The 26708-nt window shown below is 48.6% G+C and overlaps 1 protein-coding gene across 9 annotated transcripts in view; it reads right to left on the reverse strand.

Annotated features, from left to right (window-relative positions):
• The window catches only part of SAMD11 (sterile alpha motif domain containing 11), a 180895-nt gene that overhangs the window by 152734 nt on the left and 1453 nt on the right, over nucleotides 1–26708 (reverse strand). For 3 of the 9 annotated variants that reach the window (XM_055001075.1, XM_055001073.1, XM_055001077.1), the window contains exon 2: nucleotides 24869–24960. In XM_055001075.1, coding sequence (XP_054857050.1) covers nucleotides 24869–24960 — 92 coding nt within the window. Of the gene's footprint in view, nucleotides 1–24868; nucleotides 24961–25156; nucleotides 25188–25794; nucleotides 25889–26323; nucleotides 26365–26708 lie in introns of those variants that run through there. The other 6 variants (XM_055001074.1, XM_055001081.1, XM_055001078.1 and 3 more) reach the window with 5 other exon arrangements.

Raw genomic sequence — 26708 nt, forward strand, 5'->3', positions numbered from 1 at the left:
AGGCATTTCAGACTCTGCTCTAAAAAATTTAAGCGATGCCATTACAAGACGCCTCTACACAATTCTAAAAGTTCTCTTGGGGGAGGGGGCATTTAAAGGAATGACGCAAGCGGAGCCACGAGGGCAATGCCACACGGATGCTTTTATCAGGACTCTGTTTAGGCCGCAAAGCTCAGAAGAGGGTAACCAGATGCCAAATCTGGCTTCCTGGCGAAAACAGGCTTTAATAAATAACAACAACAACATTCGATTTATATACTGCCCTTCAGGACAACTTAATACCCACTCAGAGCGGTTTACATAGTATGTCATTATTATCCCCGCAACAACAATCACCCTGTGAGGTGGGTGGGGCTGAGAGAGCTCCGAGAAGCTGTGACTGACCCAAGGTCACCCAGCTGGCTTCAAGCGGAGGAGACGGGAATCAAACCCAGTTCTCCAGATCAGAGTCCAGCGCTCTTATCCGCTACACCAAACTGGCTTTCCAGTCAAACCCCTGATCCTTACAGATGCAAAGATACGACTGAAAGCTTGTAGGCCAAGGAAGTCCTGCTGCAATCTCTGCAGCAGAGATTCCCAGCGGCACAGGGGCACGGCTTCATTTACTGATTACATGTTTCCCCGCCGTTCCCCTCCAAGGAGCTCGGGTGGGGAAAATGGCCCCTCTGCTGCAGGCCCCCACTGCTTACTGTAATATAACTGTTTATTTTTCAGTTTCATTTCACAATACAGAACAAAAGAAACCGCTCCAACATTTCACCCCCTCCCTGTTTCTCGTCCTTATCTACAGAAACTTATCCACGCTGAATATACTCATTAGTAAAGCTTTAAGACAACGTAATGTTTGGCTCCTCCAAATTTAATGGATTTTGCTCCAACTGACCTTTCCTGCACAAAACACACTGTTTTCAGACCTGCGGTGACAGTTTCTCTATGATCACAAGACTCTTGAGTAGCTAATCTGATACAGAACGTTTTTTCTGTTTTGGTGCTACAACAAATGTATTTATTTGTTTGTTTGTTTATGTCATTTATATTCCACCTTTCTCACTGAAACTCAAGGCGGATTACATAATGTGAGAGTAGTACAATCAGTAGCAAGGACAAGGGCAGGCATTTCCACACAATGTCAAGAACATTTCCATAAACAATGTCATGGGGTAAATGAATACAAGTTTCCAAAGACAAAGTATTAGCAAGGATCCAATATGGGGTTGAAGAATTGCGGAAATAGAACATAATCAATTCTAGGACTGAAATTAAACAACATGAAGCACGGGTAGTATACAGGATGGAGTACGTATTTAAAGCAACAGATAATATGTAAGGCAACGTAATGGTGAAGTCTATGGTTCCTAACTCATTAGCGAAACATCTACAATACCACCCTCCTAACTGAGAAAAAAGATTTTTTGAATAATTCAGTTTTGTATTGTTTGCAGAAAGCCGGGAGAGTGGGGGCTCTCCTGACCTCCTCAGGTAGGCCATTCCATAGGGTAGGGGCCACCACAGAGAAAGCCCCTGTACGGGCTGCTGTTGATTTCGCCCATGTGCAGGGTGGCACCTGCAAGAGACCCTGTTCAGATCAGCGAAGCAGCCATGGAGGAACATAGGGAGGGAGGTGGTCCCATAGGTATGCTGGACCAAGGCCGTGAAGAGCCTGTTTGTAAATTCAGAGTTATTTTTCTCGGATAGTATCCCCATCATGAATATATATAGGGATCTTGTTCCCCTGGTGCGGGTGGGGGAGCCCCCGCTTTCACCCTCCACCCCCTGCCTCCACTTACCTGGCCAGCGGGGGAGGGAGGAATGGGAACAGGCCTCCTGGGCGTGCTCCCCGGGTGGCGCAACAACATCACTGATGTCATTGTTCCGCCCCAAGAGTATTCCTGCACTTTGCCGCAGGCCAATTTGGGCCTCAAATGGGCCGGATTGGGCCTGTTTGAGGCCCAAGTTAGCCTGCTGAGAAGCGCAGGAGCACTTCTGTACCTGCGTGGTGATGTCACTGGAAATGACATCATTGTGCAGCTGCGGGACCGCAATCACACAATCCTTAAAAAGGGGAAGAAAAAGGTAAGAGCCAGGTCTCCCCGCCTCTCGCTGGGAGCATAAGAGGACCTGGCAGCAACCATAAATATATACAAACAGCACTGTTAATGGATTAAAGTTCAGTTCAAACAGACTTTAATGCTTTTCAGGAAACATTTAATCTTATCGATACATTTTCTCAAAGGGCTGTATCTGAGCACACTCTCACCACTTGCATAGATACTATTAAGTCCAGAATACACTTTCCAAATATTTTATATAATATGTGTGCACCCCACCTAGGGTTGCCAGCTCCAAGTTGGGAAATTCCTAGAGATCTTGAGGGTGAAACCTGGAGAAAGTGGGGTTTGGGGAGGGAAAGGACTTCAGCATGGCATAATTCCATAGAGTCCACCCCCCAAAGTAGCCATTTTCTCCTGGTGAACTGATCTCTGTGGCCTGGAGACCAGTTGTAATTCTGGGAGATCTCCAGACACTACCTGGAGGCTGGCAACCCTACCCCCCCCCCCAAGCAATCCTGTGAGCCTGGTTGGACAGAGAGAAAGTGACTGACCCAATAATATTCAGGGCAGTTGGACAATTTGAATCTCGGTTTTTCCAGCCCTGGCCCAGCAATGCACCCTTTACTCTCATTCAACTTCGGCCCTCAGCAGAAGGAAATATGCAAAACAGTAAAACTATGAATAAATTATGCAAAACAGGAGCAATTGTGCAAACAGCATCCAGGGCTTTATTGGCAAAAAATTTGCTCTCTCTCTCTCTCTCTCTCTCTTTAAGCACAAAAAACATAACCAAGACTAGCAAGTAAATCGACAAAAAAGACTAGCCTGGGTTAATTTTTTTACTAGTCAGCCTGACCTCATACGATCCAAGTTAGCCATTTGTGTGTTATAAAGAAGACTTTTATAAAGTTTTCCTTCCTTGCTGCCTAAAGACAACTCTTCTGCTTGGTTCCCACCGGCAGTGAAAATAGATGGCAAGAAGACGGCCAAGAACTGAGGCGACAAAATGGGCTGCCCCACTCCAGACTGCAGAGAGAGGCTCAAACCACAGAATATTCCTTGCATGCTCCATTTTTTTAAATGCAAAACAGCATTCAAGGCTGGAACTTGTCCCTTGCCGTCTGACATGGTGGCAGCCCGTTCCAAATCCTCAATGTTCTACCACTTTATCTCATGGGAACCAGGCCATACCTGATAACTACACATTCCTTGGAGGCATCTACAAACTTGCCATATAACCGTCCCATTTTCTAAAATAATAATAATAATAATAATAATAACATTTGATTTATATACCGCCCTTCAGGACAACTTAATGCCCACTCAGAGCGGTTTACAAAGTGTTATTATTACCCCACAACAATCACCCTGTGAGGTGGGTGGGGCTGAGAGAGCTCCAGAGAACTGTGACTCGCCCAAGGTCACCCAGCTGGCTTTGTGGAGGAGTGGGGAATCAAACCCGGCTCTCCAGATTAGAGTCCCGTGCTCTTAACTACTACACCAAACTGGCTCTCAGGCTACCTGGGCCACTTGCCTGGCCTGCAAGTTGAAGACTCAGCTCACAGAGAAAAGGAAGGCGGACGTATATTGATTTGACAGAATTCATTTTGACTACAAGAGGACAGCACTTCCTCTTATTTAATGAAGACCTGGCATCAAAACCACAGTGAAGTTCAGAATTATCTAATTCCATCTAATCTTGTTCAATCACCGATGCTCCGCCACAGCCAAGCGGAAGCAGGCCTGCCTGTTCCTGTCTTAAGGTGCTATCTCCCGTTGCCTTAGCAACACAGCAAAAGCGAGTCCGAGGACCACCTATCACAGGGATCTCCAGGTTTTTTCAAAATATAAAATAACCCACATGCATATAGATTCACAAGGGAGTGTTCGATACTTCATGGGTACAGGCATGTATATGTGCACATACAAGCAGACAAGCAAAGAAGCGGGAAAATTGACCATGATGCAAAATCCATTAGAGAGAGAGAGGAAAGAAAGAAAGAAAGAAAGAAAGAAAGAAAGAAAGAAAGAAAGAAAGAAAGAAAGAAAGAAAGAAAGAAAGAAAGAAAGAAAGAAAGAAAGAAAGAAAGAAAGAAAGAAGCCATCCAAGTTGGAAAGGAAGGAGAAAGAGATAACTTAATAATTTGTTTATCACATTCTAGCTTATAGCTCTGGACAGTTTACATTAAAAATAGAGAAAATCTACTTCTACCTAACTGATAATACCTAATAATAATAACTGTGCTTATATACTGATCTTCTAGACAGATTAGTGCCACATTCAGCATGGTGAACAAAGTCAGTATTATTATTATCCCCACAATACAGCTGGACTGAAAGGAGTGGCTAGAGTTGCTAGCTCCAGGTTGGGAAATTCCTGGAGATTTTTGGGATGGAGCCTGGGGAGGGTGGGGTTTGGGGACAGGAGGGACCTCAGCAGGGTATAATGCCATAAAGTCCATCCTCCAAAGCAGCCATTTCAAACCAGCACAGTGCTGATTTGCAGCCCAACCATTTAACCACTATGCTGAAGTTATTTTACACAGGGGCAGACAGGAAACTTCCATTCTGCCCCTGGAAAACTGAGTCTCAATCCAACCCGTTCTCCTTCCATAATCCTTAGCACACAGTCTTGAAGGGAGGTGAGTATTATTATACCCAGATTGCAGGTGGAAGGGCTGAGGCACAGAGAGAGCGAGAGAGAGAGAGAGAGAGAGAGAGAGAGAGAGAGAGAGAGAGAGAGAGCGTGAGAGAGTGAGAGAGAGCGCGTGAGAGAGAGTGCGAGAGCGAGAGAGCGAGAGGAGATCAGGGCAGAGATGAGATTTGAACTGGGGACTGCCCAAATTCCTTGCTGAATCTCTTTGTCACCAGAGCTACGCTAGGCAGGAGCACACCATCTGTCACACACTAGGGGATCACGGGGCAGAACATAACAGTTTAGCTCTAGTGGCATCTGTGGAGATTTCACTCTAGGGTGAAATCTAGGCCAACTCCTGTTTGGGAAATACCTGGAGCTTTGGAAAGCGTGGGGTTTAGGAAAAGGAGGGACCTTAGCAGGGTATAATGCCCTAGAGTCCACTCTCCAAAACAGTAATTTTATCAAGGGGAACTGATCTCAGTCATCTGGAAATCTGTTGTAATTCCAAGAAATCTCCAGCCCCCACCTAGAGGTTATAGATCCAGAGGAGTTAGCTGTGTTAGTCTGTAGTTGCAAAATAGTAAAGAGTCCAGTAGTACCTTTAAGACTAACCAACTTTATTGTAGCATAAGCTTTCGAGAACCACAGCTCTCTTCGACAGCTGTGGTTCTCGAAAGCTTATGCTACAATAAAGTTGGTTAGTCTTAAAGGTGCTACTGGTCTCTTTACTATTTTGCATCTAGAGGTTGGCAACCCTCGTTCAAACTGTTCTGTTCTCTTCATTCTTACACTTAACAGTCAAGTACCAGATTTTTACAAGGAAAAAAAAACTCCAGGGCATCTCCCCAACATGAAATGATGCAGCCTTCTCGACTGGAATCCTACGGTAGTGTCTGTCCCCCTGCTCCACCCAAAATCCCACACCGTCCCTTGAAATCTAAAAAAGTTTTTTCACTGTAAACGTGTCCTAGCCACCACTAGGAAATCTGCTGTTCCATTTATAACAGAAGCTCACAGCAGATGGCAATATAAAATGTTTAATACAAAAACATTTGAATACCAAACCATCCAAAAAAAAAAACACCAATGACCATCTTCATACATTTTTTTAAAAAAATAAACCCTAGAGAATTCTCTTGTCTTTCACTTCCCTAAAAATAGCATAAGAGATAAGCTTTGGCAGACCTCCTTGGGAAGAGAATCTCAGAACTTTCCTTCCGCCAGTACCATGTCCTGCTCTGTCACATCAGTTTGAACTTACCTGTACCATGCAGCCACCTAACAAGCTTTTGGCACATGCATTAAAATCTCAGCAGGGAGGCAGCAGCTTGCCATTCGGCCAACACCTGCAAGTTCTTGCCTTGCTGCCTCAACTGAAAAATGGAAGCAGCTAAAAAACACGTGAATTCCCCCTCTTAAAATATGCATTTGTTTAGCAAATCAAGGACGGGAAATTCCCATATGCTGAAGCTTCAGTTCTGGTGAGATTCAAACTTCTACACCATTCTTCCAGATGTTCTTATAACTCTGCATTCAGCTCTGTTCCAGCAGTTTGTGTCAAACTATTTCACGTTTACATTTAGCTCTAAGAATGTGCTAGGTGCTGTACAAAGGGCAGATAAGAGGCAAAAAATCTACTTGGCAGCTGTACAGATTGTGTGAGATGGGCAAGACAGACATACAGGGGGGAGTAGAAAAGGACTGATGAATACGGAGCAGGGGAAATGTTACAGAAGGATGCCAGTTTTTGCCAGCCAGTTAGGGCCAAGCATAGAGTCAGAAAGGCACATGATACAGCAAGCGGTATCTGGGTCTGAACAGCGCCAGAATGGACGATCTCTTAGAAATGCATCAAGGGTCATGATGGAACATAAACACAAATGGGACCAACACAGAATCTCTGCTGCTGGAACAGCCAGACCCAGCAGGAGAGGATGAGCCACTGCTGGGCAGAGAAGATTGTAGGGATATATTCTTAAGACTTTAATTAGCAAAGTTTAGCAGAAATGTGCAATGGAATTATGCTGGGCCCATAACCTTTGTAGGGATATATTCTTAAGACTTAAATTAGCAGAGTTTAGCAGAAATGTGCAATGGAATTATGCTGGGCCCATAACCTTTGTAGGGATATATTCTTAAGACTTAAATTAGCAGAGTTTAGCAGAAATGCGCATTGGCTATAATGAGAACGCATATACTCCAGTGTTTAGCTCTAAAAAATACTTTACTACATTAAAGTATAAAAAGGTTACATTGGGACAAAGTAAGAAATGCCTTACTCGTTACATCTTGATAGCTTCTAGACTAGACAGAGACTTTCTTCTGACTGTTACATCCTAGATAGACCTTAGACTAACTGAACAAAGAGGAATAAAGCTTCAGAATATCTTTCTACTTAATTGTCCCCCTAATAAACTGGTTGCCCAATAGAGAATCCTAATTCTACTTCATTAAGAATAGAGATTCCCCTTTCTATGGCGGGAATCTTCACAGAATGTAAACACTTGCTAATTCCCAACAAAGATGCCACTCCTTTGACCAGCAAGGGGTAGGGTAATGGCTGAAGAGGACCATGCAGGTTCAAACCTCCGCTTGGCCACAAAGGTTGTCACTGGGTGCCCTTGCATGCCAAGCGGGAGCTCAATCACTGAGCCATGACCCTTCCCCTGTGAAGGTTGAATGTTGGCAGCGACAGTTAAAAGGATTTTAGTCCAGTGGCATCTTAAAGACCAACAAAATTTTCAGAGTGTAAGCTTTCGAGAGTCAGAGCTCCCTTCTTCAGTTAAAATAAAGTGAGGTTGCATTATTTCAAGAAAACAAAACAACTCTAGAAAGGGAAGATCTGAAAGAAAAAAAAAAGAAGTGGTTTGAGGTAGGGAGAGGAGAGGCTCTTTCATACATGGAAGACTACCAAGGTGGAAGGAGGAGTTAGTCGTATTAGTCTGTAGATGCCTCTGACGAAGAGAGCTGTGGTTCTCAAAAGTTTATGCTATAATAAAGTTGGCTAGTCTTGAAGATGCTACTGGACTCTTTACTAAGGTGGAAGGAGGAGACGGTTGGAGCCCAGAACAAGTGAATGTATGAAGCGTTTAAGTCAAGAATGAAAAAAGGGAGGAGAAGGAGGAGTGAGGGGGGAGACTTTCCATGCCAAGGTGTGAAAAGAAGTCTCAGGAAGCTGCACTTTCCCGTGGAGTGAGGGGTGTTTAACCCTTTCCCGTCTGGCTATTTTTCACTCAACATTGCTCCTCCACTTCCGTCCGTCCCCCCGCCCCGGCAAGGTCCAATACCCAAGGAAGAAAGCAGCTTTTAACTATTTTCAGTAGAGAAACTGCTGGTGGGTAAAGGGTTAACCACACACCTCCACTTAAATCAACAGCCTCCAGAGGCTGCTTTTCATATTGGGGCTTCTCTCCACTCAGCTGTAGGAAGAGGAGAATTTTACAAGACAAGAGGCTTAAACAAGGGAGGAAATTGCAGGTATTTTCAGGCAAGGAACAATTAGATGACAGGTGCAAAAGAGAATGGAGTTTAGTAGAGGTTATCAGGCAGGACGGCAAGACATTCGAAGGCTGAATATAATCTTGAGGAGGCCACCCAGCCCAAGGAAAAGTGCAAACAGCCTCACATTCTTAATTTTTTTTAAAAAAATTACCCTTGTCTACAGGATATTGTGGAAGAAACATCACCTCTCTTCTAGCCACTTGCTGCCAAGAAGAAAACAAACAAGACTTAATCCTAGCATCTTTAAAAACTAATAAATGCCCAGCTGAAAAAACATTTGCGAAAGCTGTGAAGCTAACATGTGCTTTAAGGTACTGAGCAAAACCAAACCTAGATGCTCCAGATTATAATCTTGAGGTGGCCTCCTTGAGATTATATTTAGCCCTGGAATGTCTTACCATCCTGCCTGACAACCTCTGCTAAACTCCCTTCTCTTTAGCACCTGTTCCCTGCCTGAAAATACCTTGATTCAGGTGGGTTGCCTGGCATTTCTTCCTGATGTCAAGTAGTCACTAGTCCTTACGTTTCAGAGAAAAAACTGAAAGCGTCCAGAAGTACTTCCTCCTCCCTTGATTTCACCCCGTCACCTCTCTATTGCACAAGAGACCCAAACGATGAGGGAACTCGAGTCAAGGAAACTGAATCGATCATGCAAAGGCAAATATATGCATTCAAACGCACAGCAATTCCTTCTGATAGTCCCAATCCTTGTGCGGGTAGGAACAGCAACGAGCCCTTTGTAGACTTTTTCAGTAGCCCCTTCAAGGTTGGGGAACAACTTTCCCGAAGACATTAGAAGATCAATGTCCCTTTTGCAGTTTCAGAAGAGATACAAGACAACTTTTTGGAAGGACTTTTGGCTCATAAGATGAGGAGGTTTAACATTCTGTAATTGGATGGGCCACAGAGACAGGCAATGACAAATCACCCTTTTTAGTCTCTTGCCTTGAAAATCCCAATGGGGTCACCATAAGTCAGCTATGACTTGACAGCGCTTTCCTCCCCACACTCTTTGGATGGGCAATTGCTTAGACTTTTCGTTATTGCTAGCTATTTTAAAGGGTTTTTTAAAAAAACATTTTTACAAAGTACTGGTTTTATTGTTGCCACCCACCTTGCAACCCAGTTTTCCAGAAGAAATCCAGGGTCAAAAAATAATATAAATAAATTTAATTACCAAAATATATTCCAGTGGAAGGCTTGGTTTTCAACGTTACAAAATTGGGGGGGGGGGACAATTCATCCTCAGTCACTGGAAGAAATAGGTAAATGAATGGTTACATAACTGGGCTTTTAAAGAATAAATCTAGCCAAATAATTAAAATACCACGACCGTCTGGTTAAGGCAGGCCAATTTGGCAACTAGAACTGGAAAGTGATTTTGCTCAAGCGTGTCCTCCCCTCCACCATGTGCAAAACGAATCAAGAGCAATTAAAACTCCTGCTCTAACCAGACCCAGAATGTGCACAAGACTCTCTTCCGTACGTCTGGGAATTCCTGCCCTTCCGCCTCCTCCTTTAGGCACGTTACAATGAAATCCTGTATTGGATTATATTTTCGGCCCAGGGGAAAGAGCAATTTCCTCTCTGGCCTTGCTAATTTTGTGAAAACAACCCGGCAAAGAACAAGAGCAGGGAAAGCGAGGCTGTTAGGATGGAGGGCGGATTGCATGAAATAATGCCAGGAGAAGCGACAGCTGCCAGTTTCAAGGTGGTCAGTGAGAGGGGAAGATGCTGAGTCAAACCCCTCTTCTAGACGTCACCTGGGAGAAGGTGAATTGGGTAGCAGGAAAATCAGTAACCAAAGAGCTTCTGCTGGCATATGAACGGCAGCGAATAAAGCTCAGCTCATTACTAGGCAGGATGGATCCCGAAATCACAGTCCTTGGGTGATGAGACACTCGGGAGAGGGTGTGAGGTGTCACTGCCTCTGTCATCGTGGCATCTGTTGCGTTGCAAGACGCTTGCCAAGTCTCTAGATGGAGGAAACAGACTGTGCAGAGCAGAAACACAAGCTGACAGCCCAAGGAATTAGGTAATACAGGGAGGAGAGAGACAAACATTTTTTTAATTTTTTGCGCACACTGCAAGAAAAGCCTCCCCTGCCCACCCTTCTTGCGACAGATGTGCTGCTGCTTTTCCACGCCAGCTGCTGATGGAGGGGGGGAGGAGGGGGGCTGTCTGGGTCCTTGGGACAGATGGGCATGCTGCAATAACCATTTGGGAATTTACACCAATCTTTCCGTGGGCTCAGCGAAGCTGGCCCCCAGCTCCTCTCGACGAAGCTGCCACCGAGTCGGGACATGGAGCCACCGCAAATTAAAAACAGTCGCTCATGCCCGGAAGCGGTGGAGACAGCCCCAGGCGATTTTAATGACATCTCTAAATAATTGTGACAGCAAAATTACTTATCCGAGCTCACCTTTACACTGCCCTTGACACATCGCTAACGAAATGACGGTGCTTTTCGGCCTTCCTATTTATTAATTTATTAGAATTCCCCCTCTTCTCCGTTCCCCCCAACCCAGTCTCTCCCAAGATAACAAGCTCACCTGAACCTCGAAGCCCAAACCATCAAGCTCAACCTTTGCCAGAAGATTAATAATAATAATAACAACAACAACAACAACAACAACAACAACAACAACATTCGATTTATATACCGCCCTTCAGGACAACTTAATGCCCGCTCAGAGCGGTTTACAAAGTATGTCATTATTATCCCCACAACAAAACACCCTGTGAGGTGGGTGGGGCTGAGAGAGCTCTGAGAGAGCTGTGACTGATCCAAGGTCACCCAGCTGGCTTCAAGTGGAAGAGTGGGGAATCAAACCCAGTTCTCCAGATTGGAGTCCTGCGCTCTTAACCACTACACCAAACTGGCTGGCATGAGGTCTTGCCAAGGCTGCTAGGTTGCGGAAAGGAGGGGAAGGACAAAGAGGGCAGCCCTTGCCCTCCTCCCAGGTCCTTCAGTGCCCAACCCAGGGTAAAGTTGACTAATGCAAGTTCAGACAACACTTCTTTTAACAATCAAGGAATAAGCTTGCTTCCCTCACCTCCACAATCTTTACAACAACCCCTTAAGGTAGGCTAGTCTTAACATTTCATTTTTATTTGGCTTTTTTAAAAGGAGGGACTCTGCTTTATTGTTCAGCTGCTTGTCTCGTTTTTAGTTTGTTGTGCTCTGTCGTTTGATTTTTTTTTATTTACAACCTGTTCAGAAGCTTTTGAAATGGAAGCGTGGCTTATCAACTTTTTCAAGAAATGGAAGTGCATTATTGTCCTCCACTTATGGACCTGATGGCTTATCAAGGGCCAGATCGATGGGGGGGGCAGGGGGGTAGTCTGCCCCCAGCGCCGTTAAAGAGGGGGCGCCGGGTGCAGCTGCCAGCCCCCAGGAGAGTGCGGGCGGCTGAGCAGAGGGCAGTGGGAGCCCGCCCGTGCCATTCGGCTGCCGCGAGAGCAGGGGGCGCGTGGCACCCGTGCAGCAAGCTGGCTGCCCCAGCATGCCACGGAGCTGGCGGTGGAAGTGCGGGTGGCTGGGAGGCCGCTCACGCCATTCACCTGCCCCGCAGGACAGGGGGCCCGCGGCAAGCCGGCCACCCCCTCAGCAGGGCAGGCGAATGACATGGGTGGCCTCCTAGCCATCTGTGCTGCCGCCGCCAGCTCCACAGTACACCGGGACAGCCGGCTTGCCATGTGGGGTGGCGCGCTCTACAGTGCACGATGACATCACAGAAGTGACGTCATCGCGCAGCACCGGGAGCATGTGTGCACTGCGTGTATGCGCGAGGCCGGACTTGGGTTGCCCTGGGCAACGGCAACCCTAGATCCGCCCCTGGGCTTACCCGAGGCCATCTACTGAGTTCATGGCAAGAGCAACATCTAAATGAGGGCCTATGAGCCAAGCTACAAGAGACAAATTACAAGAGGAGGAGTACATAAAGGGAGTCACAATTTTAGCTGGGAAGCTGAGTTTTAAAAGAGATCGGAAGGCTTTGTCAGTTTCCCCTCTCTACAGAACCAGGGAGATAGCTGCTCAGAGGGTTTGTTAATATCCTCTTTGCCTCTCAAAGGCTCTTTTTAGTCTCTACACCAACATACTTCACTAGGTGAGAAAGTGGAGCAAGCTGATGTTCCTAACCATCAGCAACCATGTTCTAAGGAAGCGTGCGCCGTGCAAACAATTTCGTAGGCCTCCGTGGGCACTGAGCCCTACAGTGTAGTATCGCCAGGCCCTGCCACAGTGACCACAGTATCTCAGATGGCAGCGAGAAGCCCATGAGCAACTCATGGGGGGAAGCAGAACAGATTGTGGGTGCTGGGCCTGCAAGACACAGGGCACGTCCCTCGTGGGCCAATTGTGGCACAAAGACTGTGCACATCTGGTCCACAAACACACTTTTAAAACAATTCTAAGGTATGAGACTTTACTAACAATATAGTGAAGAGTTCAGTAGCAACTTTAAGACTAACCAGGGGTCATTTCGTAGAAAAAGAGCTGGAGGAACTCGTTAGCATAACTTGTTAGCATAACTCATTAGCATATGCCACGCCCTTGCCATCACTGAAAGCATGTCATTAGCATAACTGCTTTGCATATGCCACACCCCCGGACATCACCTATCCTGCCTGTTTTGGACCCAATCCTGGCCATCCAGGGCCGAAATTGGGCCCAAAATGGCGAAAGGGGCTGAGAATGGCCGAAAAGTGGCCCAAAATGGTCAGGATCAGGCCACTGCTGAGTGGGAGAGTGATCCACCACCCGTCAGAGGCCCAATCCAGGCCATTTCGGCCCCAATCCAGGCTCAAATGGGCCCGAGAGTAAGGTGGGCGGGGCCACCTGACATGTAACCTCTTTGGGGAACTGCCAGAACTGCATTCCCGTATGTTCCCCCTCGAAATGAGCCCTGAGACTAACCAACTTTATTGTAGGTTAGTCTTAAAGGTGCTTTATTGTGGTTAGTCTTAAAGGTGCTATTGGACTCTTTCCTATTTTGCAACTACAACTAACACGGCTAACTCCTCTGGATTTACTAACAATATTCCTCTCTTCCTCTGCTTCCCTATGCCACAAACCTCTGAACACTGGCACATCTTTTTTTTAATTTACTGAGCACAGTCTAATAATAATGAAGTTTATCCATGAGTTAACAAGCAGATGGAAACCCCACTTTTAGCACATTCTAAACATCAGATGTGAGAGTTAACTAAATTGGAACAAGCGATTGTAACAACTCCCAAAACCACGCAGATGGTTTTTTACAGAATTAGAGGGCTGGAAGGAACCCCTGGCCCAAGGTCCCAAAGCCCCACAACGTGGCTCACGAACCACATTTTTCTGGCAGAAAGAATCAGAGAGTCAAATGCCACCCAGCCATAGCAGTCCCCCAAAAGCCAACAGAGCCCCTCATGCACACACGGGAGATTTCCAAAGGTTGTGATTACATCTCCCAATAAATCAAACTCAGTGAACAAGAATAAAAACCCATTCAAAGCAGCATGAAGCGGCACATCAAGGCACCTTTGCAACATTAAAGATCTGTGGGGTAAAGTGGCTGATACAGGGGGTCTCTCCATAAGTAAGGGAGCTCTCCAGACCCAGCTCAGATCTAACTTGGACCTAAGAAAGCTTTCATAGCATGGCACATGCTAGAGGACAGAAGCAAGCCATTCTTAAACTGAATTAACATTAGTTGTTGTAGATTTTCCGGGCTGTATGGCCGTGGTCTTGGCATTGTAGCTGACGTTTCGCCGGCAGCTGTGACTGGCATCTTCAGAGGTGTAGTGCCAAAAGACAGTCTTTTGGGGCTACACCTCTGAAGTTGCCAGTCACAGCTGCCGGCAAAGCGTCAGGAACTACAATGCCAAGACCACAGCCATACGGCCCGGAAAATCTACAACAACTAACGTTCTCCAGCCGTAAAAGCCTTCGACAATAGATTGAATTAACATTCCTGGTAATGTAGACCATTTTCATTTCAGTAGACAAGGTAGAGACACAAATAAATAAAATATAAAAGCATCACGTATGAAAACAGCCCTTTTTGCAATCTGCTTTTGTTTAGGAAAAGGTGGGAGAACAGAGTTAAAAGCACCCTACAGCAGGCAACTTAAATGTGCTTTAAGTTCCCAACCCTGAAACGAGGGCCCAACTGTGAGGAAGGCTGACAGCTGTGGCTTGGGAAGTTCCCGGGGGAGTGGGGGTCTGGAAGGCGAGGAACCTCCGCGGTGTATGACGCCGGAGAGCCCACCCTCCAAAGCAGCCATTCTCCCCAGGGGCAGCGATCTCTGTGGCCTGGAGACCACTTACACTGGAGATCTCCAGACCCCACCTGGAGGATGGCAACCCCTGGAGGGGACACGGGTGCGGGAGAATAGCGTTCGGGCAATTTTAAACCTCCAGGTAGCCCAAGCGGCGTTCAAACAACGTTAGACAGAGCAGGGCTCGCCAATCTTCCCGGGGTCGTGCACGTGTGAAAGGCGGACACGCGGTCCCATGCGTGCGCCCTGGCGGCGCTGGGTGGCTTGCAAGCGGCGTCGCGGGCGATTGCGCTCCGGGGCGCGCGGCGCGTTCCCGGCCCCCTCTCCCCGCCTCGGCTCGGCTCGGCTCTCCCCCGCCTGGCCCCAGCGTGACCTGCCCGCCTGCCCTGCCTCGCCGCGCCGCGCCCTTCCGCCCGATTAGCCGCCGGGTGGGCTCGCTCGGCTGCGCCGCTTGATTGATGCGGAGCGAGGGCGGGAGCGAGAGACGCGCTCCGCTGGAGGCGGCGACGCCGAGGCAGGCAGCAGCGGGCCAGACGCGGCTGCGCCTCCCGCTCCTCCGCCCGCGCCCCCCCCCGCCCCCGCGCCGCAGCCGGAGCCGGAGGCCGAGCCAGGCGCGGCGGGCGCTTCCCAGAGCGCACGGGCACAGGCCGGCGCAAGGCGGGGGGGGGGGGGGGCAGGCGGGGCGCGCCGGGCCGGCTCCTCAACCAGCCGCCCGGATTTCTCGCCAAGCTCGAGCGGTGCCAACTTCCAGGCAGGGGCTGGAGATCTCCCGGAATTACAACAGGCCTCCAGGCAGCGCTCGGTCCCCCTGGAGAAAGTGGCTGCTTTGGAGGGCAGATTATGGCGTTATATCCCCCTTCCCAAACCTCACCCTCTCCAGGATCCAAACCCGCCCCCCCCCCCAACACACAAATCTCCGGGAATTTCCCAAACAGAAGTTAGCAATCGTACTACACGGCTCACAACACACGTGTCAACGGGGTTGTGTATACAGCGGTCATCGAGGTCCCTCTGTTTAAATCCTATGGCGGGTGAGAGGCTTCCCCAGCTGGGAATGCGCTCCAGCCACAGTCCCATTTCCCTTAAGAGACACGCGTTCACCGCACACACTTGACCTGCTTGCAGGCAGGGAGGGACCCACAAAATGCAGGGGGCAGAGGCCCCTTTACAGTTTGCAACAGAGGATGGACACTGTTCAGAGCTTTGCCAAATGTGCAGCAGTTAGGACCAGTGGGTGCAGCTCAGCCCAACTCTGCCCCCCCCCACTTCTGCACAAAGGGTCACCCTGGACTAGCTCCTGCATCCTTTCCTGGCATCTCAAATCTCCAAGAGAAGGTTGGAGAAAGATCAGGGTTCTTTCTCCCATCCAGCACGTTTGCAGGGCATACATGGGTACAAAAAGCCTGCCGATTGGCTCCCCCCTGCACAATGCAGGAAATGCGCAGTTACCTCCCCCCACCCCCCCCACACCCAGTGACCCTTACTGCATGCCCAGAAGATGGCAAAACACCGTCAGGATCCCTAGCCAAACTGGCCTGGGGAAAATTGTCTCCTGACTCTAAAGTGGCAATCGGCATTACTCTGGGTGTATAAGAAGGGGCCATGAGAACTAAGCGCTGATGTAACCCTTCCTGCCTTCCCCCTCATGATCTGCCCAGGTTCACAGAATCAGCATTGCTGTCAGATGGCCATCTAGCCTCTGCTTTAAAAAAATGCTGCCTGGTTGCACCTCTTCCACAAAAACAGACATGTATTAATTAAACATGCTATAAACCATTTTTTTTTTGCATTTCAACAATAATATGAACGTGCAGTCAGTTTACTAAAAAAATTCCAGAAGCCAGGTCTGGCCGGCTCACCACTCCTGAGTCCAGAACGCATTATGGTCTAAAAAATCACCTTGGTGTGAGTTTAAGAGTGTCACAAGTACAGAGCGGTGTCCTTATTTTCATGTGTGAAATGGTGCTGGGAAAGAGGTGGATCTCACTGCGTGCGCCAACACCCTCCCCTGCTTGTACTTAGCAACCAGGAATCACCAGGCACCAAAAAACAAAACACGTACTTGACAGCTGGCCTTCCCTTGAACTCAGTCCCATGAGAGAGGGCGCGTGAACATAGGCAGAGTGCACATTCAGCAACTTAGCACACGCACGCACCACTTTTCCACGGCAAGCTCTTCAAACGCAAGCAGCGAAGTGATGAGAAACGCAGAAGGCGTCCTGTGCCGCTGCTCGCTGTTTTCTTTCTGGCTCATGACAGCTGCACCAGAAGCAGATGCCAAACACCTGCAGCCTTCTGTGCAGCGCAGAGATGAACGGTGAAGAGAGCATCCCCAGTTGCATTTCTGTTGGCCATGCAAGGAGGTCAGACTCTGCGGCCAGGGCGGGGGCAGAATTAAGAGCCACGCACTCGCTTGTCTTCAATATGGAGATGCCGGCGGCCTACTTTACAGGGTTAGGGATCAATGTGTGGAGCCATGCATGAGAAGCGCTTTAGGGGGAAAAGCACGGCGGCGATTGCTCTGCTCGTAGAAGGCTGCCGGCCAACCTCGGGGATTATCGGAAGAGGCAGCTGTGATGACGAGCGCAGAAAAGCACTTTGCAGAGTCGTGTACTCAGCCTAACCAACCTCAGAGGGCTGTTGGGAGGGTAAAAGGGAGGAGAGGAGAACGGAAGGAGCCTCTATGGGTCCCCGCTGGGGAGAAAGGCAGGGCATAAATGAAATAAGGAAATGACTCTGGTTAGGAAAGTCTATGTGGAAGCGGAAGGAAGAGCAGCAGTAGGGAAAAGTGCCCAGTCCTAGAAGGGACGCCCTAAAGAATACACCAGCAGGCCAAGCAAATAGAATCTGTCCGGATGGACCTTGAACAACTAAATGAGATCCTCACTAAGCTGCTATATCATAGTTGTTAAGTGGTTGGGCTGCAAATCAGCAGTCTGCTGGTTCAAATCCCACTATTGCCATGAGCTCAGCAGGTGGCCTTGGGTAAGCCACTCCTTTCATCCCCAGCTGTATTGTGGGGATAATAATAACACTGACTTTGTCCACTGCTCTGAGTGGGGCACTAATCTGTCTAGAACAGCTGTTGTACCCTAATGGTTAAGTGGTTGGGCTGAGAATCAGCAGTCTGCTGGTTCAACTCCCACTACTGCCAGGAGCTCTGCAGGAGGCCTTGAGGATGCCCCTCCTCTCAGCCCCAGTTCCCCAGCTGTATTGTGGGGATAACAGCACACTATGAGAGCTGCTATAGCATAGTGGTTAAGTGGTTGGACTGTGAGTCAGCACTCTGCTGGTTTGACTCCCACAGCTGCCATGAAATGCATGGCGAGGAGCGCCCCAGCGGGTAGGGCAGAGCAGGGCTGGCAAGTGGCCTTGGGTAAGTCTCTCCTCTCAGCCCCAGCTGTATTGTGGAGATAATAATAATATCACTGACTTTGTTCAGAGTGGACACTAATCTGTTCAGAAGGGTGGGATATAAGCATACTGTTGTTGTTGTTGTTGTTGTTGTTGTTGTTGTTGTAAGGCAGCAAGTATATGACTTTCGAGGGCAGATAGGGCCTCCACTAGATGTGGAACTGTCCTCTACAATGTTTTTTTCAGTATTTCCTGCCTGGGGCCGCATACAGAAATCAAGTGAAGAGGAGGTAAACCAGCCTATGAAAAAAAGTTCAATTCATGGCTAAGGAAGGCCAGTTGTAACCCAGGATTCCCCACATCAGAATGGTGTGTCCTGGTTCGTATGCTGCCAATGCTCTTCCAAAGATAGCCAAGAATTGCACGGAGCCCTACAGAGTTTAGTGGAGAGACACAATGGCTCGCTAGCAGAGTGTTTGCTTTGCGTGCGGAACTCCCAGCTTCAATCCCAGTACAGAGATTAGAGCATTTGACCTAAGACCTTGGAGAACCAAGTTCGAATCCCTACTCTGCCATAAAAGCTCACTCGGCAACCTTGGGCTAGTCACACACACTCAGCCTAACGTACTTCACACGGTTGTTGTGGGGATAAAGTGCAGTAGAGAAGGTTTATGTCAGCCACCTTAGGTCCCCATTGCTGCGAAATCTGGGGTATAAATATACATCAGTCTCTGCTGCTGAGGGCACCCCAAACCCTGGAGAAAACATTGAGTTATACAAACCAAGAATCTGACTCAACGTAAAGGCGCTTCTTTTGTCCTTATAGGAATGATGGCCATTTACTGGCAAAGAGCACAGGTGAATTTCAGTCTCATGAGAGATGGAAGCTTATCCAGAACTTGGGATTTTCCTACTGAGGTGTCATTTAAAAAAAAAAAACAGCGATGACGTGTTAGGCACAAGATACGGTTGGGTTTCCTGCTGAGCTGATTTCCAAACTCAGTCTATCGCCAGATGCAATTTCCTCTTCAAATCAATTCCGCCCACTGCAACCACCACCCCCTTTCTGGGTGGCTGACGTGGTCTCTAACCGTTCACTGAAGTTGATTAAAGCCCCTGACACTACAAATTTGATTTGACACAAGGGGGAGGGGGAAGGAAGGGAAAGAAGAGGGACTGGATAAATGAAGTTTAATCTCAGCAGGGACAAGAGTGCGGGGCTGGAGACTTGAGCTGATCATCCCTTAGCCTGGCCCTACAGGGTGGGTAGAGCCAGGGCTTTTTTTCAGCTGGAACGTGGTGGAACGGAGTTCTGGAACCTCTTGAAAACGGTCACATGGCTGGTGGCCCCGCCCCCTGATCTCCAGACAGAGGGGAGTTGAGATTGCCCTCCGCATCACGGCACAGAGGGCAATCTCAACTCCCCTCTGTCTGGAGATCAGGGGGCGGGGCCACCAGCCATGTGACCATTTTCTCCAAGAGTAACCCACTGAGTTCCACCACCTCTTTTCCCAGAAAAAAAGCCCTGGGTAGAGCAGTTTATCCATCAACAGTCACCCCCCCACACACACACACTGCTTTAAAAAAAATTATGACTATCAATAAGCATGCAAAGCAGGGTCCTGCCCTTGGGTGGAAGCAGGCATTTGCAGTCAAAATAATCCCATTTATTACAATTGGACTACTTTAGAGAGCAGGTGCCCCCCGAGAACTAGTAGGCTACAAATCTAGGCACACTTACGTGAGAGTAAGTGGGACTTGCATGCACAGCCACAGGCCGGGAAACAGAGATGCACTAGAAGATTTTTCAGCTAAACATTAGGAAGAACTGCCTGACCGAGCGGTCCCTTAGCGGAACAGGCTTCCTCGGGAGGTGGCGGGCTTGCCTTCTTTGCCGGTTTTTAAGCAGAGGCTAGATGGTACCTGACAGCAGTTCTGATTCTGTGAACCCAGGCAGATCATGAGCGGGAGGGCAGGAAGGGTGCTTAGTTCTCGTGGCCCCTTCTTACACACCCAGGGTGATGCCAATTGTCCCTTTGGGGTCAGGAAGCAATTTTCCCCAGGTCAGTTTGGCTAGGGATCCTGACAGTGTTTTGCTATCTCCTGGGCATGGTGCAGGGGTCGCTGGGGATGTGTGTGTGCGGGGGGAGGTAGTTGTGAATTTCCTGCACTGTGCAGGGGGTTGGACTAGATGATCCTGGAGGTCCCTTACAACCCTATGAGTCTATGATTCTAAGATGGATAGGAAACAGCAGCAGTATAATGAGAGAACTGGCAAAAGTTCTAGTTGTGGTAGATGAACACGTCTGCAAGCTTGACATGTTTCAAAAAATGATTGTTTTACTCATGTTCAGAACAGAGTCAAGGGAGGGGAAGCATAGAGTGCTTTGCTGTTAAAAAGAAGGTTTCTGGAACTCACAGGTACCCCGGTGCCTTCTCGTCTACTCTGAAAGGGAACATGGTTGCTTAAATCTGTGAGGATGGGCTGCAGTTGTTCAGCTGGAAAGACACTCTGTATGTGCTCAGGGGTATTCTTTATCATAAAATCTTGCTCTTCGTTGGAAAAGTAAACTGCCTCCCAGAGCTGAACTTTGGCAAACTAGATTGTGGGATTATTTCATTTTAGGGAAACTCTCAAGAGAAAATGCAGTGTGCGGTGGGTAGCGACTATAAATCTACTTTTGTAGATATATGGCACCCTTTAATAAGCTACATGGCAGAAGCTGATCTTCTCCCGAAAGATTCAATTTACTGAGATATGATATATTTTTAGAATTATTACTTATATCGGTATTGATGTGGTCATTTTGAGTTGTGTCATTGGCTGAGTCTTGGATGTTCTTTTTTGTTAACGTTGGGTAGTGGGTTTGTTTGTTTTGGTTTGTTGTATTTTTTTATGCTTGTAATAAATTAAGACGAATTTAAAAAATAAAAATAAAATCTTGTTTCATGTCTTCGCTTTTTTTCCAGAGAAGTGGCATGACCAAAAACGGCACGGTTAAATGTAGCACTACAAGGCTAGGAATGGACATCACCTGCCAAGTACGTTGTTCTAGATATGGCCAGTTGGCCTTTTAGGTTCAGCCCTTGCAATTGATACCCTTTCCCCAGAGAAGAGCTCCCTAACTGAAGCCACTTTCCCCTCTTATTCCCTAAGAGGAAAACACAAGGCGGTCTGAACTGCAGGCCAAGGAGGCCTGTTGCCAGGGTTAACTGTTGAGTAGCAGTCAAGGTGCACTGGGGCATAGCTGTCTTCGCCAGGAGATCGTATCGCTCCGGCTATTGTTCTTTGGGCTTGCTAAGGGAACCAAAAGTTACGGCCACAACGGACGTTTTAAACGGCAGGGAGTGGATCACATTTGGTGGACAGGCTCCAATAAGAATATTTGACTAGTTAAACATTTCCTTGCTTTTGAAAAGTCTAATCAAGATAACCTTCCCTCAGAAGTTAAACAGTAAAAGATAGTGGCCTACATCCAAAGCCGTGCACGCACACACACATCCTGCCTTCGTAAGGGGACTCTGCACCCCTCTTCCCAATAGCAAGGAGGTGCCTAACATGCTAGAACAGCAACCAGGTGCAATATTGTCTCGATAAGGAATTAAATGGGGTAACTAACCCCTGCTTGCACGGAGACCTGGGTGCCCTCTGGAATAGGAACGTTACCAAAGTTCATAAACACGGTTTAGATTAGAAAGCCTCCATTTCCGACATGGATTCGCCCCACCTGCGACACAGCTGTACTCATCTACTTTTCTGACCACACTAACGAAACTGGACGAAATTATCACTGTTAAAATTTTTACCATTAAAAAATTATTACCATTAAAACAAAAAGGCTCACCCAACAACAGAAAGGGCCAATTCATATATCCATAATCTAGAGAAGCCCCCACACGCACATCAAAGCTGCCCGGTCAAGATCAAGCTTATAAAGGACCACTTGTCTGGTCACCTCTGGTGAGTTAAGAAAGAGACCCAGGCAACCAGGTGGGGAGCTTTACAAAATATTGGCCTTTCCCCCCCTTTTAGGCCACAAATGACCAACATGGGAACTCTGACAGCCAGACTCATTTAAAGAAAAAGCGTCAGCACATTTTCTGTGTCAACGTGGTATAGTGGTTAGAGTATCTTAGTAGGGAGCCGTGGGTTCAAATCCTCACTTCGGCCATGGAAGCTCAAAGGGTGACATTGAACCACTTATTCTTTCTCAGCTCAACCTACTTCACAGAGTTCTTTTGAGGATGAAATGGAGAAAGAGAGAATGAAGTGGTAATTTATTATTATTGTATTATTTCTTATTTCCTATTTATAACTTGGTTTGAGTTCCCAGTATGGAGAAAAGCCAAGTATAAACTTAGCTAAACAAACTTATTTTCAAGGCTACTCAGCAGCACTGCAGAGAAAATGAAATGGTACTTGTGTATTTCATTTCTAATTTGGCTGAGGGGGGGCAGCAAGGGGGAGAAAGATAATATTCCAGCTGCAAACACTGGGCGGGAATTTATTCTTGATCTCCTTTCTCCCCTCTTTAGTAAGGGCAGACCAATTTAACTCCCTTATATAGAGTCAGAAGCCCCTTTTCAGAGTGCATAGGAGCTTTCATAGGAGTGTGGACATCTTTACACAACCACACACACACACACACACACACACACACACCGCAGTTTCCCTGCATCTGTGCTTGAATCACTTAACAGGTTATCAGCTTGCATACAGATATTTTTGGCAGACGTTCCTCCAAAATAGGCCACGGCGGACCTTCTCCTTGGGTACATAGCATCTTGCTGAATACACACCACACAAAACTGTCTTAGTTGATAGCCTTCTACTGGTACCAATCTGGAACTTAAGATGTCCCTGAGAAACCACCGTGTATCATGAAATTACCAATATATATTCTCATGATGAGCCTGCCAAGCAGCTGTCGAATACTGTTAAATTTTTGGCCCAAAGGACAAACAATCCATTCAGACCTGCATTTATATGCAAATAGTACATTCACGTACTTTTATTTCAATCTCAGGACGCAACTACGAAACACTTTGCCGCTGAAACGGACCTGGTATTTTTCAACATCTTGAGAAAACCTTGATCGGCTATGCTTCCAATTACTTCCTTATTTGTAATGATTAAGGTAAAAAACCATCCAGACGGCACATCACTTCTAAGCATCCATGTCTTAAGGGCAAAAAGATACACCAGAGAAAGTCACGAGTCAAGCCAAACCATACCTCTTGGACGCCAAAACTATCACACCACTGCTTTAAAGCAAACAGAGAACCACTTGATGTTTCGCTCACATTTCCAGGTGCATGCTATTCCAACTAACAATTTGAAATGATTATCTAGAACAGAAGTACCTTTATAGTCCTTTCCTTGGAGAGCTTGGGGAAGAAGGGGGTGTGGAATGGAGATGGAAAACCAATAGGATGGTAAAAATATGCAAGCAACTCTTTGGAAGGCCTCCCGCCCCTCCTGCCACCTTACTTTTAATTTCATTTCATGTTCCTGCACGAGGGCTCAGAGACCCTTTCTGCTTGCCCAGTCCCTAGAAGACACTGGTAAGCCTGGTGACCTCCACTTGGTCTAACATCACAGACCACCAAGAGGGCAAAGTTGCCATAGAGAACCTTGAGCCACATAGATGTGACTTGTGGAGGAAGCATTGCTCTGTGTGCTTTTGATTCAACGCAGGAGCATCGAACAACTCACATGAGAACACGTCCTTAGACTACAATGGCTCAGGTTGTCTCCAACAGAATAATACAGCTCCGCTTACGTGGCTGGTGGGTACTGTTCCCCCCGGGAAACGGGGAAATCACCCAGAGGCTTCCACGACAGACCAGGAACCTCTGCGACAGTCTCCCGCTTCCCAACAGGAGCGGTACCCTCTGCCCCGTTCTTCAGCTGGGGTCCACCTCCCCCCAAATGGTGAAAACATCTGGCCTTTACTGTACTCTGGCCTTTACTGTACTCCTCTCTTAGAACACAGCGACATGATTTGAAAGCGTGCAAAGCACTTTGAGGTTTTTCTTTTTCTTTTAAGGGGGGGCAGAATCTTTTTGCACGCCCCACCCGAGAGACAGCACCTGCAACTCTCCAAATAATTAGCTCCTTTTCCGATGTCAGGAGCTGTAGAGTTCAAATGCAGCCGGTGGCCAATAAATTCCATGCATAAATTAATGCACCTATAACTGTGATTTCAAATGTTTCTGTAGGTATACGAACTTCCCTCAACAACAGTGTTGATGACATCTTTTCCAGGAAGGCTGTGATATAACGCAACCACCCAAAGTTTCTTAAGCAAACAATCTCATGAACCAAAACAACAGTCCTAATGCTCCGTATGCCGCATCACACCCATGTTCTCTGTGTTAAACCTGAAATTCTGATTTATTCTGTACTCACAGTATCCAGCATTAATTAGAAATCCACGTATAAGTAAACCTTTCTTTCCACCTTCTTTAATTAGAGCACAACAGGGTGGTTTAAATTAGGTTAAGGTTAATGTCAAATTAACCTGTGTTAAGTGATCTTGACTGTACCCCTCCCCCCCACACACACTTTTACATACAGTTAAGACTTTGGGTTTAAAGCAACTTTAAGAGAAATGTTCCAAACACCAAAAATTCATTAAAATGTTTTAAAAGTGTCTCCTCCCTTTTCTCAAGGTGGGTTTTTATTCCACTGTTCTTTGGAGGGTAACATAATTCCCTAATTATTTAAGTGTCATATTCACTTACACTAGTGGCATCACCGTTTTGAACAAGATAAAGGAAAGAAAGATGAGAAAAAGCCGATGGACATTTTGCAAATCTTAATTTCTCTCTTCCTGCCCCACTGCCCCCCCCCCCAACCTCTTAACAGCACTTGAATTGCAACAGCCTCAATTCCTTCCCAGCATGGACACTTCCCCTGCATTTGGCATAAGGACTTTAGCCCCCTTCCCCTGCACATAACAAGTGTAACAAAAAAATTAGAAGTTAATGAGACAGAAACGAAATTAAAACAGACACTTTGAGGGGGGGTTGGTTTCTGTTTTAGCAATAATCTTACCACTGGAGACGAAATTCGACACCCAGGGCAATCACAGATTGGAGGATGTACCTGTAAGATTCCTTTGGACATAAGAGTCTTCAAACTTTTTCCTGGATGCAGAAAAAAAAGAGAGAAAAGGGGAAAAAATGGCTTCTTTTGCATTAAAAGAGAGGGGGAAGGGACACAGGCACCCTTCCCTTCTCCCCCCTCTCTACAGAGCCCTCCCAGGTATCTTAATTGAACTTCAACCCTGTAGAAATGATGAAAAGGAGAAAGAGCCACAACCCTCATTCGCCCCCATCTAACCTTGTTAAAAATCTGAAAAGATGGCTTAATGGGGAGCCTGAAAGAGGAGGCGCTCCGGGGGGCGTCTGAAGCCCCCCCCCCCGCTTGGCTGCGAGGGCCCCCTGCCCTTGCCATTCACCAGCAGGCGATGGCACTTACCCCCCTCCCCCCCCGCAAGAAACTCCAAGAGATAATGAAGGCGAGCAGGCAGCTCCGGGAGCGGAGCGGAGCACCAGCTCTCCCCAGAGGCACCTGCGGAGTTTTCCTGCAGGCAGCCCGGGAGGCCCAGCCCAGGCGGGGGGGGGGGGGGGAGCGAGAGGCGCATCATTAGAGCGGCGGCGCCCCCCCCCTTCCTCCGGGCGATCAATGGGCCGGGGCAGGTGTCAGTCACCCCCGAATGGCTCCGGGACCCTCGGCGCGCCGCCGCCAGCGCGCAGCGAATGACCGGGCCCGGGTGCGTCTCCTGCCAGCCGGCGATTCTCCGGCGTGGGGCCGGTTCCTTTTCGGCCAGCCCCCCCCCCTCCTGGCTGATCCCGTCCCTCCCGCTTCGCTCCCCCCCCCCCGCGGGCTGAGGCTGAATGGATTGGGGCCCGGGAAGCAATTGGGGTGGGGGTAAGAAAAAAACAGGAGGCCGGGGAAAGGCATCGCCCCCCACCCACCTGTCTCGGCAGGGTGGCAGCTCCGGACTGCGCGGCTGGAGGTTCGTTTCGGTTTCTCCTCCGCATCCGAAGCGGCTCCCCCCCCCCGCCAGCGCCGCCCGCCCCCGCGCCGAGAAGAGCCGCCCCACGCGAGGGCATCCGGGGAGAGCCCGCGCAGGAGAGGCGCTGGGCCGGCGCGCTTCGGAGCCGCGCTGCGCTCCTGGCACCGGTGCCCAACCGTGCCCTGCGCCAGAGCCCCCAGGCGCGCCGGCCCAAAGAAGCGGAGCCGCCGCCCGCACGCCCGACGCCCTCCCCGCAGGGCCCGAGGCGACGGGGCGCGCCCCCGCCAGACGCAAACAACAGCTGCGCAGGCACGGCTGCAAACACCGCCGGGGGCCAAACCGCAACTCCGGAGACGCCGAGTGCCCAAGCAGGCGCGCCGCGGGCGGGAGGGCGGGCGCGGAGGGGGGCGGCAAAGGGCGGCCCGCCCCGCGGAGGACGGCCCCGATCCCGCGCGCACCCCCCTTGCCCAGGCCCAGCCCAGCCCTACCCGCCGGGGCGCTCCTCGCCGTGCAAGTTTGGCGGGGCTGCTCCTCTTGCCGCGCGCCGGGCTCGCCTTTGAAGCCAGGAGAAGCCGCAGCCCGCCCGCCCCCCCTCCCCGCCCAGCAAGTGCGAGCTCTCCCCACCCCCCACCCCAATCCCGGCCCAGTTTTCCTATGCCCGCACCGAGCCTCGGGCGCGCCTCCGGAGCCCCTCGCCCTCCCCGCGCAACTTTCCAGCCGTGCGTAAAAAACTTCTCCAAGAGCGAGGCTGGGGGCCGGGGGCACCTTGTACTGCGTTCGCCGCCTTGGATCTCAGTGAGAAAGGCGCACATCATCATCATCATTATCATTAATAACTATTAGCCAACTAGATTTGCGGGGTACGAACGTCCT

Source organism: Eublepharis macularius, chromosome 17 (assembly GCF_028583425.1).
Source record: "Eublepharis macularius isolate TG4126 chromosome 17, MPM_Emac_v1.0, whole genome shotgun sequence".
Taxonomy (NCBI): domain Eukaryota; kingdom Metazoa; phylum Chordata; class Lepidosauria; order Squamata; family Eublepharidae; genus Eublepharis; species Eublepharis macularius.